At 39.1% G+C, this 14660-nt stretch overlaps 1 protein-coding gene across 22 annotated transcripts in view; it reads right to left on the reverse strand.

Moving 5' to 3' along the window:
- The window catches only part of LMO7 (LIM domain 7), a 501535-nt gene that overhangs the window by 104255 nt on the left and 382620 nt on the right, over window positions 1–14660 (reverse strand). For all 22 annotated transcript variants that reach the window (XM_086934883.1, XM_086934880.1, XM_086934882.1 and 19 more), the window contains one exon: window positions 5499–5616. In XM_086934883.1, the coding sequence (XP_086791009.1) occupies window positions 5499–5616 (118 nt within the window). The remainder of the gene's footprint in view (window positions 1–5498; window positions 5617–14660) is intronic.

The following is a 14660-nucleotide window of genomic DNA, read 5'->3' on the forward strand; positions in this document are numbered from 1 at the left end:
TTAGGCTGTCCCGTGGACACTTAGGTCATTATAACGAGTTTGGTGGATGGGTTACTCCATCACAAATGTGATGGATATCCCATCCGCCGTATTAAGAGTTCCATTATATCCAAATTAACATAATGGAACTTGTAATAAGGCGGATGGGCTATCCGTCACGTTTGTGATGGAGTAACCCGTCCAACAAACTCGTAATCAGGCCCTTACAATGATGTCACTATGTTCTTTTTGCTTCATTTTTAATGTTGCCCTTTATTTCTAATCATTTTAGTTTTTTTTTTTTTGTCCTCATACGCCAATAAAGATATTTTCAGTATTGATTATACCGAGAATCTTTATGGAGACTCTTTCTGCAGACACCCAGTATAAATCTCACGGTACCACCATGTGAACAGTCAGCTCAGTCTCCCAATTTACCAGACCCTTAGACTGATCTTAGGGTGGATCATTCTGCAAAAAGGCCTAATCATTGGACAAAGTTGTTATAATCCATCTAGCCAAATAATACAGGGAGTACAAAAAAGCTTCCTTCTCTTCCATGCAATACTATCCAAACTAAGAGTATGCCTAATTGCCCTAATCCAATCTACATATGTCGGAACAATAGTGCTCACCCATAGTTTACATATTTCCCTACGGGCTAAGACAATTAAATAAAGAAATAACTTTATTTATTTTATTTAGTTCTTGCCATTAATTTTAATCCAAAGATCTAATTTTTTACAACTGGGGTATTTTGCTTCGTAAATCCTAGTCTTTTTAACTGCATGTTTTGGGTCTTTACATTATTTAACTGTATTGTTTAGATGTGATATTACACATAACATCGAACACATTTTTATGCGTAAGGCTTTCATGCTCAGATCGCCTTGATGCCAAAGGTGAACCAAGAAACTTTAAGCTGAACTAGCTCAGTTCTGTGGCCTGTATTAGTAGCTAGAGCACAGCAGGCCACTTTCTCACAGGCAGATATAACTCGTGCATGACAAACAATGCTTTTAAATATGGCAGTTTTACTACTCCAAGAATTTACCTTAAGACTGTGTTCTATATTTTAAGTTGGAAAATCTATAGAATGCAGGAAAGAAATAAGTTAGACATTTCTGCAGCAAACATGGATAACTCAGCATGTCCATTCCGGTAATGTCTGCAGCATTCCTGTTCATTCCTCACAGCACATCAACATTCCCAAAGTGTGCAGCATGCTTTTTGAATCCTTTGTTTTTGTTTCTACCACTCCTATGGTTATAGAGTTTCATAATAACAACTGTCAAACCATATTTCCTGCTGTTCCACCTGATGCTTATCAATCTAGTTTAGCTTCCATCATGAAGTGCCTGCCTTCTCCAAAATATACCAGTACCAATCTGAAAAACATGATTGTTGTCCCACCTGCTGGTACACTGCACTAAAATTGGAAAAACCAATGCCCTTAATATGATAGTAAAGCTATAAAGTATTTGAAGATTATACTTTTTGAGTATTAAAGAAATTAGGCTACATGGTGTACCCCTACTATATCACATGTGCTATACTGCAAGAAAATAATACTGCATCCACTACATCAACCTAAACCCTACACTGTAAGGAATATCTAGACAATAAGATGTGTAGGGGAGGCAATACTAATGTATGTCGATATGAACGTCATCAATTTAGTGCCATGCTACCTGCGCTACTAATGTCTCTCCACGTTAAACATTTTAGTCTTTGGCCACTATTAATAAACCTCTGTAAAACATTATCAGGTGTGTGAATGTCCTATTTAATATTCTGGTAAGACAGAACTAAGTATTTAACATGTGAAGGAATAATGTACATTGACTCTATATACCACCTGGCAAATCTAGTGGTACTGTATGTATTTTGACAAGTTCAATCTAATTCAACGTCCACTATTGTACCCTAGGTTTATCTAACCATTAATGATCCCTGTGCTGTTGCTTCCAACCCGTGATTTACCGAAGCTGAAAACTAAAATGTTAAATATAAATATGCATACAGACATAGTTTTATTAATTAGATCCTGTGTATTAATTTTCTGGATCACATTGATTAACGTGCAGCAATGTTACATTTTCTGGAAAGACTGTTTAAAACAAGTGTAAAATGGCCTAAGATTGGGGTTAAAGGTCAAGCAATGTCACATCCTTTAGTTTTCGATGGATTAAATAGATTTTGGTGAATATGAGGCAAAAAGACAGAGCAGTTCTCTACTAACCAACTTTGTATGACTGTGATTGTATGATAACCCTAGATACAGATTAATATTTATCACAGTCAAAGCTCTGACCATTTACCCAAGTGCATCTTTCGAAGTCTGCCTAACACTTCCGTGGTTGCTTCTAATCGTTTGAATGTTGGATTTCGTTTTAAACTGTTATCCTCTTCCACGAATTGCATTGTGTGTTACTGTATTTTTTATTGTATGGCAATCAAGGTTAAAGAGTGGTAATTTCACTAGTTTTGCTCTTTTTTGAAAAACACTACATATGCTCTGCTGCAGTCCTCTATAGTGTTTATTTTTGTGGTAAACATAACATTAATATCCTCCTCAGAAATATATGGGGCTAACTCCTTTCTTCTGAGTCATATAAGATTTTGCGGATACTTCAAATAGTGATCCATCTCATGACATTTAGGTTGAACTAATCACTATTTTGGTAGCTCAAGTAGGAACTTGTAAATTATGTCTTTAGATATGGTCGCCAGAATTGGATGAAATACCACAGGTGAGATCTTAGTAGACATGTGCACATGTGTAAAATAACTTTCTCTTTTCTGTTTATCAGCCTGCCCAGAAGACATGAAATACCTTAATAATCACAGTTCACCAGGCTCGATCCATCATGTTCTTCAGAAGTACACTTAAAGCCCTGCTAGTTAAGGAACACTTTCTCAACATGGGACTTGTTGATCAACCAAGCTATCTGAAGAGCTGCCATGTCTTGTCCCCTCTCCCCACACAGGGTCTCCCAACCACAGATGCCATTAGACTACTTGTCATGCAAACTCATCTCAAACCAGTGTCTCATTTCCAATACTCATTCCCTTTCCATAATGTACACACACTCTACAGTACAGAGTTCTAATACTTATCAAATGCGTAATATCCAGATTTGCCCTATATAAATCCATATTCATACATATGGCAGCACTCCCGTTTCTCTTGGTTTCACTACAGACTTGTTACACTACAACCAACGTTGGTAGCTGGATCAGATAATATAAACCTAAGATCTGTGTCATCTATGGTGAGTCTTAAAGGTCTACCCATCATGCACCATTTCTCCAACATATTATTGCATACTAGACGCATACATTAGGAGTTTGAGCAAAGAGCTGCCAAGCCAATTTCCGGTTTTTATACATCTGATCTCACTTTCGCCAGAGATTGCTTTCTTTCTCAATTACTGAAAATTACCCTTAGCCACTAAGAATACATAGCCCACAATAGAGAGCCCTTTTAAAAGCTTGATGACATATTCAATTATTTAAACAAACATTGGCAAATAAAATTAATTTGATCTTGGTAAGCTAGTTTGATTTTTTTTTTAATGCAAGCATAAACCATAAACAAAAACTTGACGGCACCTAAGGATGGTGGCTCCATGGTTGCATAAAACGGTTTAATTTAAAAAAGTAACAATGGCATATCATTTTCATGGAAAAGTATGGGTGCTTCCTGCCAGCCAAGTGCACTTGCAATAAATATAAAAATGTGCGTTCGTTTTAATGCACATCACAAGAAAATCTAATTATTAGTGGCACAGAGAAAGTGCGCTCTTGCTCTTGAATTACTACAACTTGAAGGCGTAGTTTCAGCACACTGGGATGACTAAATAAATACAAAACAATAAAGTATGCAAAAATTTAAAAAAACAAAAAATTGCAATATATTAGCCCACCAGCCCTAGGACTGATGTACACTAATTAGGCAGATACACACATATGAATAGCAAAAATGCATCCAATTTCTGTGCAGGAGAGTCAGTGTCTGAAGGGGACGGACTGACTGCTGTGGCTGAGTGCTGTGGTAGGTGAAAGCAAAATGTGAATGACAGACTAAAGGATGATGAGGGCATACCCAAATGCCCTCTTTGTTTATATACATGTATGTATTTTATATTTATGATTTTTATTTTTTACAGATCAGGTCAGCGAGGCAGCTAAAGCCTTCCCTAGGCCAAATCTAAAAACAGAGGCTGAACTTTTAGGACTTACTTTGGGAAAGGCAAGGGATCAATTTCAGCAGTAATAATAGAGCGATTTGTCATAAAGATCGCACAAGATATAAAGGCAGGAGGCGGGGCTGCTTTGCTGCAAAGGGCAAAGGTCCGAGTTCTGGAATGTCTATGCGCGTCAAATCTCGAAATAGCCCACAATGGCAGAGTTTTATAACTTAATATACTGGATCAGAAGTCAAGGGTGCGATTAGGTCCAAAGTCTAAGGAATCGTGTGGGCTTTCAAAAGCAAACACGTTGCAACATCTACTGAATATATTTATAGCAGCCCCTTATCTAGAAGAAAACCCTGAAAAATGATGCGTGTATCCAATACTGCGATTTTACATTACAACAACAAGCCTATATTTTTAAAGGTTGAAAATGCTTTCAATCTCTTTCCAGTTTAATAACCATTAACTAGGGAACAATTTGGAAACAGATATGCGCCGTTGCTTCTGCTTTAAAGGCAACAACTATCAGGGAAGTTGGGAGGCAGCCATGAAACCGGATTCTCATGAAAAGGGGCCATTCTGAAATGCAAACCTGGGCCTCTACACAGAAGGACCTGCGCCTCTGACGGACACATTCAGGGGCCCTGCATAAAAGGGGTTCCTGGGATGACGAGTCAAAGGAAGGCAGGGAAGGCAATCCAGTCACTTGTGTAGGATGAGCAGAAACCATGAACAGTATGTCATTTCATCAGCAATGCCAGATACATGGAACCATCTGTGCCAAGAAGACCAGAATGGAAATTTCAGTGCATGATAGGAAGCCAGGAGAGCCACAAATGCGTGAATATATATAAAATGATCTTGAAATGCTGCGTTTGCTTTGGTTTTTAGGTTGTACCCCGACATCGGCAAAAAGGGGTAGAAATGGCAATCTACGGATATTGGTCTTTTAAAGCTCAGTTATGAGTTATGTAAAGCGAGCAGGGCCTATGTCGATTTATTTAGACATGAAAAGCGGCGCAGAAAGGCAGTAGTAGCAGGTGGTCACTGGTGAAACAGTGCCTTGGATATATAATTACCAGCCATAACCGGGATTGGCCATGTTGGCCAGATTCTCAGAAACAATCAGAGTGCATAGCAAAGAACATTTGCACCAGTCATTGGCATCAGTCTCTCATGTGGATTTCAAGGCACTTACGCACTGCAGTGGCGATCCTTACGATAAAGCGTATATCCTGCATACCCTCACACAACGAGGAGGTATAAACCACAATGTGTAAGTCGAGATTCAAAATAAAGCAGCGTGGCTGAAATACGTACACTTTGCCATTGCTGATCCTGCTCCTGTATTTGGCTTTTTATTTTCTGCAAATCTTCAAAAACTACTTGCTGGACCACCGGCACCTCCTCTTCATTGACGTCCCCCATCGACTTGCTCCTACAAGAAAAGAACAGTAATTTACCAATGCAGTCAGTACAAAAAAAGACTGGATGTAATACCCGAGAAGAAACCTCTTAGCGCCTGAAAGCTTACCTTGGTACCTATGGTTAGTGGTGATTTCATGTCTTTGCAAAGCCTTTAGTGTAAAGACCAAGCATGACAAAACAAAAATAGATAGTTAAAAAAAATGATTCCAGCAAGACAGTTTATGTAGTGGATGGAGTTCAACATGTCTAATGGCCGATTATCGCAAAAACAAAATCGACAGTGAGGAAAATAATTCAAGAGTGATACGAAGCTACATCTATTTACAAAGATACAGGCAAATAACGTTTCAGGACTCGGCTCCTTATCAGGACAGGGAATTCATACATTAGTGCGACCCAACAAGCTCACTCAAGACTAAGAAACACAAATTGTTGCTGAACACCTTTTCTTCCCACTCCCAGTGGTGGTCCTGTACACAATAGACCATTTCAACATCCGCAAACGACACGACGCTGACTGGGGCAGAATGACATGGCATGTAGGGTTAATGGAGTCGTTTCTATTGGGACACTGCTTCCAAGCTACGGAACCCTGGGAAGGACTTCCATAGAATACGTTCAGATTTTAAGCTGAACGTTTAAAGGCTTTTATTTATTCCATGAAAAATGGAATTTGCAAAAGGTATTTGTGCAAGGGTGCAACTCACGACACAAAGTAGATTTACATTTGGGGACAACGCCTGCTGAATGGGAGAGCTGGACAGTGGGCTTTTATAACGGACTCACTCTTTGGCAGTTAAAAATGAAGGACCCTCAAATCGGATCAGGCGGGCAACTATTATTTTTTTTGGGGGGCGGCTGAAAAAGATTGGGGGGGGAGGCGGCTGAAAAAGATTGCGGGGGGGAGGGGCTAATACTTCCAGCCATAGGCAGAGTGGCTGTACGAAGGGGTGAAAACACAACAAAAGCCACATTAACAATTAACAATAACAAGTAATTGGTCTTTTAAAGACCTGTGAAGTACTCGGGTGCGGCAGCAATTAGACGATCCACAGCCCGCGAAGCAATCTCAGCCCAACACACACACGACGGGGAAGGGGGGGCGGTGAGCCCAATGAGTGTTGCGTGCCTGCCTCAGATGCCAGTCAGTGCGTCACCCCTTCACTGCTGCCTGTGACCTCCAAGAGGGCAGGTCTATAGCTCTCTGCCGTCACTCACAAGGGGGCTGAAATAGCTTACATTTCTGCTTCAATAAGTGGATGGCTAAAACGAAAGCATGCCATGTGCCTATCACTCTCTCCATCAGAAGGCTTTCACCAGAAAAGCACCTGATTTCTCAACTAATGCTCGAAGAAGGAAAATGTTATTTTAAAACCGCTTCAACTTCACACATTTGGATATCAGGGGCAAATAGGGTGGCAATTGTCCGTTCAGCACTGCCAATCAGAGACGCTTTAAAATAAGGGCGGGCCCTTTCATGACTGAGGTAGGTTGAACACAAAGCCCCCATGGAAGAGGCCTGGACAGTGCTTAATTTAAGCCGGTGGTTTCCAGTTCTCAGCATGGCACTTAAATGTCAACACCGGCACTTATGATAGTCTGCCACATTGTGCCGACGTTTGTCTAATTTAGTGAAGAGCACAACTAGTTATTTCATAATATAGTTCACATTAAAATGACTAAATGACTAATACCTGGCACTCAAGCCATTCTTGTGGATTTGGGTGGCATGGAATAGTCTTGTAGGAGTGTGATGGTGAGTAGTGGTGTTGGTGCTTTCATTGGCAGCAGTGTTAAGTGTTAAGCACTGGTCTGCAGCTAGAGCAGGACACAGCCAACGCTGCCTCTACAACAGCTTTCAAGGCTGCTTGAATTTTCTTTAGGTTAAAGAGAACCAGGAAAATAACATTCATGTATAACAATTAGTGATTTCATAGTTTAACAACAATGTTGCATTCGACAAAAAAACAATATTGAAGCCAATGCGTTTCGCCAAGCACGGTTATTATGTCAGTACAAAGCAAGGCCAAATACGATCAAGCCACAACACCAGTTAATGTTAGAAGATTACTTAAAATTCAGTTCAGTTATAATTTGATAATACGTTGCAATACGGTTGGGTTTAGTAACATACAGCGACGGAGGTATTATTTTAAAAAAAAAATACAACTGCCCTGAATGTTCTAGCACTTTTCACCTGTGAAATTCAGGGAATGCAACTAAACTAAAGTCTGGCGCAAAGCTCGAACAGGTCAAAGTCTGGCAAGAAATCATTTACAAAACAGCAAGGTAATTATCCTATCTTTGCAGAGGCTGTGCTGCAGGTGGAGTCCGGGCGGGGCTGACCAGGTCACCACTATCCAAACCGGCCTGAGGCAGCAGGCTGGAGAGTGCGCACGCCGCCCTGGCAAGTACCACCCATAGGGGGGTAAAATTACACCTTTTAATGTGATGGTACACATCACCGCACTGCACTAAAATGCAAAGATGCATACGTAGAACCTCTACAAGTTACAGAGAAGTGGGAGACGGGTGCGCTGCTATTAGCATTCATCGAGCAAACTTTTGACTTTTAACTTTGATGGAATAAAGATTAGATTTCTATTAGCAGGGGAATCTATTTGTGATCAAATACAAAGCTATGTAGATGTTGTTTTAAGATAATGATTTTAATGATTATAAAAAAAACTTTTATAATAAAGGAGACATATTTGCAGATTACAAAAGTTCAGTGAGTGAATATTGGAGGGAGTAGAGAGGGACTACATGAGTGTGGTTTATACTATCAGAATATCCAATACTAGTGGGATTCTCTTTTTCTGTAGATTGATATAGACCCTGTCCATAAATCTTTGGGTGACAAAGTGCTGCTAATTCTGTTAACTCTTAATACTATTCCTTTCGCGGAGAGCATCTTAAGGGTATTATATAATTTTAAAAAGTGAACCTTTAGCTCAGGCTGGGGTACATGTGAAAGGAGAAAGCCACATAATCCCAGAGGTTTTCTAACACACAAATAAAGACGTGCTTACTTTACAAAGCAAACCTCATCTCAAAATATGGTATAGTGATTACTTTTCTAACTTTACTAAGTGCTGCTAGTCACTTGGATACAGTGTGCACTGCTTGCAAATTTGTCATACAATAAAAAACAAAGTTGTTTCAATGTTCTCTTTTTTTTAATCCATTAACATCACGGAATTCATGTTTTGTGTGTACATTAATACATAAACCACTCTTGATCTTATGGACAAGAATGTCCACTTCTTTGAACAAATGACAATCAATTTTACATACAATCAATATGGATTAACAATTTTCTTTAAACATAAAGACTTTGTATCTTTTCCCAATGCATTTTGGGGCCTTATCCCTTCTTCAGGGGCATCTGTGAAAAAACAGTGATACATGGAGGATGTTACACTTCCCTATTGTGCTGAAGCTTTCATTCTCCCAGTCTTATTGAGAATCTATCTTATACTCAGTTTGAGAATTAGAAGGATAACTTCAGACACAACTAGGTGCAAAGAAACCTAGGAAGAAAACAAAGGCAGGTTTATGACTGGACGATATCCAAAAATGTTAGTATACATCCTGAGTACTGGCGGTAAATAGGAAGGATCTTCTGTCTAAAAAGTTGAACACAATCACATAAAGTTGTCTTTGTTTCCGAAATTTCCACAGCAATAAAAAGAACAATAAATAAACGATGGGAGCTGTTACAAAGTGAACCGGAATTTCGAGGTTTATTTGAGAAGAAACTATTTTTTTGCATATACTAGAACCTGGAATTTAAAAGTTATTGACCTTATCAATAGCGAAATCAGATTGTCAGACTGGAGGCATGAAGTAGTGGAACAAATGCATTCATCAGTTAAAACATCACACATCCATGAACAGGAGAACAAGTCAAACTTACACTGACAGCAGATTCTAATACTTCCAATGTAATCTACTGTATAAAATGTCTTTGCAGATTAATTTAAAATGGAAAAACGAAAAGTACGTTGAAGATGAGAATCACGATCACAAAAGTATGATTTGAAACAAAACTACAAATTCAAATGTGGTTTTACATTAGATTGATTTCAGACATACCACAGCACATCTGCGATTTCAAGCTATTGAGTTCCTTGAGAACATCCCAGGTCGCAATTACTCAAAGCTACTCTCACAAAGAGAAACAATTTGGATCAAAAGATTAGACATCATGACCCCCAAGGGATTAAAAGACAAATTGAAAGAGGACTAAAATACGTTTAGCCTTTTCTCTTCAACAAAGATGACATGTCGTATCAAATAGTGACCAGTGAGGTGCATAACAAAGAAAAATTACATAATATATATTTTATCTAGTAAAATAGCTTGAGCAAATGGGTATAGAGCAGGGGTCTCTAACCAGTAGCTCGGGAGCTACTGGTAGCTCACCAGCACCCTCAAAGTAGCTCTCAGAGGCCAAACCAAGCCAATCTCAGAGATTGTTTATATATTAGAAGGAGGCAGCACTGCTCATTTCACTACTCTTAAGAGTTACAGACAGCCAATTCAATGGCAGGGCCTGTTGATAACACTCAAACACACACTGTGGTGGCCAATCAATCAATCAGGGAGTTATAGAGCACTCTAATCACCTGTGAGGGTCTCAAGGCGCTGGGGGGAGTGTGTGGGGGGATTTGGGCAGCTCAGGTCAATCGAAAAGCCAGGTCTTGAGGCTCTTCCTGAATGCTTTCAGTGTGGAGCTTCATCTGATGCTGAGGGGGAGTTCATTCTAGGTCTTGGCCATGATGTAAGAGAAAGGTGTGCCTCCTGTTCTGGTTCTGTGGATCCAGGGGATTTTGGCCAAGGCATGGTCAGCGGAGCGGAGGTTTGTTTTGGGGGTGTAGGAGATTCTTTTGTTGAGGTATTGGGGTCCGATGTTGTGGAGGGCTTTATAGGTGTGTGTGAGCAGCTTGAAGGTCACTTTTTTTGACGAGGAGCCAGTGGAGTGCTCGTATATGCTGGGCAATGTGGTCTTGTTGTGGGATGCTGAGGATGAGTCTCGCTGCGACGTTCTGGACAGTCTGAAGTTTATGGAGTAGAGATTTGTTGATTCCGGCACAGCGGGCGTTCCCGTAGTCCAGCCTGCTGGTGATGAGTGCCTGGGTGACAGTCTTCTTGGATTCGGGGAGAGGGTCCATTTGAAGGTCTTGCTGAGTATGCAGAGAGTGTTGAAGCATGTGGAAGCTGCAGCGTTGGCTTGTGGGTCTGCCACAAGAACCATCTTTATCCACTTTAAATCTACCTAAGAAGGAGATTGGCAAGGTTATCCGCCCTGCTCGATCAGTCGCACTGTGTGTGAAATCAAAGAATAGTAGCAGTAGTAATCAGGGCTGACCCACCAAAGGGTGTGACTGCAAGAACTAGAGTGAAAATGTGTTAGTTGGGAGCATGATCAACCAAGGAGCTGAGGAGAAGAGAGTATGCATCCAGGGCAGAGAAAATTAAAAGCATCACATTCATTTTTTTGTGGTTGTGTGACATTGTGTCCTTCCCAAATAAACAGTGTTGATTCCTTAAAGCTACTTCTAGCGTCAAGGACTGCCAAATAAGTATGCTGGTCTCCATCAGAAGAGTATTATCTCTGACGCAATTGTGCCCATTCATGGTATAATCCTGCTATAGCCATAATATTTTCGTCCAGACTATTTTGGGCATACAAGTCTAGTTATTACATACTTGCTGTCATTACTGACATATTAAGAGCATGACTGGCCTGCTTTTAGCCATTCCTGACAGAGTGGCAACCGCTTCTCCCATAACAATGGCCATAACTGATGTATGTTGGGCATCTAGCTGTGGCACAGTGGTAGCCCTGGTTTAATGGTGGGCATTATTGGCATAACAGAGGCATTCTTAGTGTTATGGTGAGGAAGCATGGCCCATGATTCCAATACTTGGGTATTTGAAGCATAATTTGTCCATAAGCGGTATTTTTACAGGGCGGTACTCAATGAAAACAAAAAGCTGATGTTTAGGGACTGTATTTTCTAACGATGAAAACTGATTTGATTTTTAAAGAGAAAAATTATGCTTTTTTAGAAAAGGTTTTTCTTCTGGAAAATTGAGTTTGATTTCTCAAAGTGGAAAGGGATTTTGGTAGAAAAAGATGTGTATTTTCAAAAGGGGATATGCTAATGACGACAAAATATTGCAACTCTAAAACACATTTAAAGTTGTTAGCTGAATGATAATTCAATTTGAGTTGGGGAGACTTGCTGCTGTGGTAATACCCTTTGAGGCACACATCACGTGATGATTTGATTTTTACTTGATTACAAGCATTTCATATTAATAAACGTTTTCCTGGCATTCTGCTGATAACTTCACCTCAAATTTTTGAGTGGTTACTGCAGATAATTGTGCTTAGGGTGGTCATAGTGTAATTTTAATACATATCATCTGCATTTGACAGTGATAAAATATGCTAGTAGGACTTTCCTTGAGCAGAATTATGTCTTACTACAGAAAAGGTTGGAGACCCCTGGTATAGAGAAATCTGTTGATATCTTGTGGAAATAAAACACACCTAAGGGAAAGAGTTCACAGAGTATTCGGTAAAACAGAACTCCAATAGGTTTCTCCAATGTATCACTTGTCAATGGGACGGACAAAACAAGCAAAATACCAGTTTACTATCATTTACCATATATACACAGAACAACCCACACATCACTTAAAAGTGTTTTACTCAGGTGTTCGGATAAAGGTGGGGAATTGTTGTTTATGGTTTGTTTGGAAATTAGCATAATGTGAAATTATTGTAATTCGGATGTTGAGATGATTACTTTCTGATCTTTATATATATATGGACTTTCAAGTTGGACGTTATATTAAAAAAGCAGTTTTAATATAAGAGTAAACAGTAATACATAGGTCCACAGTCAGCAAAATACGAGAGTATTAAAACATTTCAATATGGTGTTGTACTAAAACAGAGTGAGCATGGGTTGCGCTGTTTCTTTGACTAACACGTAAGACACACTGTGATCACGGTTCAACCATATAAATCACACGCCGGAGAAAGGGCTGTATAGAGGGCTTGAGAGCAATAAATCATCACATTCATATATTAATCAGAAAAGGGTATGTTGGAGGCAACAGAGGTAAAAAGAGACAGTTGACAGATTAGTTCAAAGGTCGGTTAGTTCATAAGTCGCCTGCGGAGGCTATCGGGAGACAAAAAAGGTTGTCACACAGTTTACTCTACTTGTAGAGGAAGGTAGGACCATATGCGGGGCACACTGTTGTGATCAGGTCATCATTTGGTTTAAGGTCACAATAACTTAACATTTGGTTTACACAGTGAAACCTATTTTTAGATAGTTCACAAGTTAGTTATTGTCTTCAGTGTTAGAGATGTTGTGAGTACTATGTATGGATTGGATATTCACTAAGCATGTGGTTGAAAATCACTAAAGTCTCACTATGGGTAGTACATGGAGAGGTGGAATGGTTCCCACCTGCGGTTTCAGATATTATTTGTTTAATTAGAACAATAAAAGTAAGGGCTTCACATTAAAAACAGAGCATGCACATTATGAGTGGTATTCTTTCAGATTAAAACGTCACTGAATGAACTGTTCTGCATACACGTTGTGAGTTTTGTTTTTGTAAGCACACAGATTTTTCCAAGAGCTCAAAAGCTATTATAAGGTGGTTAGCACCAATAAAAGACATGTTTTAATCATCATTTAAAATTCTCCATGTATCACTGTTTATTTACAGAGGCCCCTGAAGAAGGGTTAGGGTCCTGAAATGCATTGGGCACAGACACAAAGAGTTTTTGTTAAAGCGAATTGTTTATCAATATTGATTTATGTACAATTGTCGTCATTTGTTAAGAGAAAGGACACTCTTGTCCATAAGAGGAGTGGTTTATGTATTAGTGTGCAAACAAAATATGAATTCAGATTTAAAAAACAGAACATTAAAAAAATGTGATTTGTATTGTAAGATAAATTTGCAAGCAGTGTGCACTGTATCCAAGTGAATAGCAGCACTTGGTAAAGTGAGAGATTTCACATATACAACACCAGTATGGCACGCAATAGTTGAGTCGTTTTGGTTCTCAGAAGAAAAAGATAACATTGAGGATATACAAAATAACTGGTGTGCACAAATACACTTCCATTCAGCACAGTGATTACCTTTAACACGTAATACGTTGACTTTTTGGAGCAAAGCTAAAGTCCTGCTTAACTTAAGATGGCGGCTACACTAAGTTAGTCCCCTTTTGTTTCTGGTGCTTTGCGGCAGTTTAAAGAGTTTATTATTTTTATACTTTCTAATTGCCCAAATGGGTGTAATTTCTGATGTTCCCCTGGTGTTAAATACTTAATTTTGCTCATGAGGAAGTGTCACTAGAAGTCGTTTAATGTCACTCATAAGTACACTAAAATTATGAAAATGTCACAAATAAACAATCTGAAACCCTTGGAGCTATGCGCATGTGGTATTAGGGTTGAAACTGCACGCACATGGTAGGGCCATATGTTTTCCATTCACCCAAGCCAGTAGACCTCAAAGCCCAAATCTCAGTGGTAGGCTTTATCTTTTGCGTTGGAAACGTGCGAGTACTCTAACTGAGGAGTCAAATAAAACTACCTTCCTAATCTCAGCCTCACCTCAGTTTCTAGTTCAAGATTTCAGCAGCACATGCTACTGAAACTCATTTATAATAGGACAGAAAGGATAGTAGTTTGTGGTAATCAGACCACTGGTCATTGCTATGTGTTTTGAGAAGTGCACTCTTAAAATTAGAGAGGGACCCCTTACAAATGTCAAGGGAAATAAGGTACAAACCTAAGCTAAAAAATACGATTCCCTTGGTTAGAGTGAGATTATCAATGCAATAGTCAAATTAATTTTTTTTTAAATTAAATTTGTCACTATAATGAAATTTCTAAGTAATTGTTACATTTATTCAAAGGTTAAAAAGACGAAAGATTAAAATCTTTCCACATACAAATAGTTAAAAAACATTTCATATTATACATTTCATAAAATCAGATTAAA

This window comes from Lissotriton vulgaris, chromosome 8 (genome assembly GCF_964263255.1).
Source record: "Lissotriton vulgaris chromosome 8, aLisVul1.2, whole genome shotgun sequence".
NCBI classification, from domain to species: Eukaryota; Metazoa; Chordata; class Amphibia; order Caudata; family Salamandridae; genus Lissotriton; species Lissotriton vulgaris.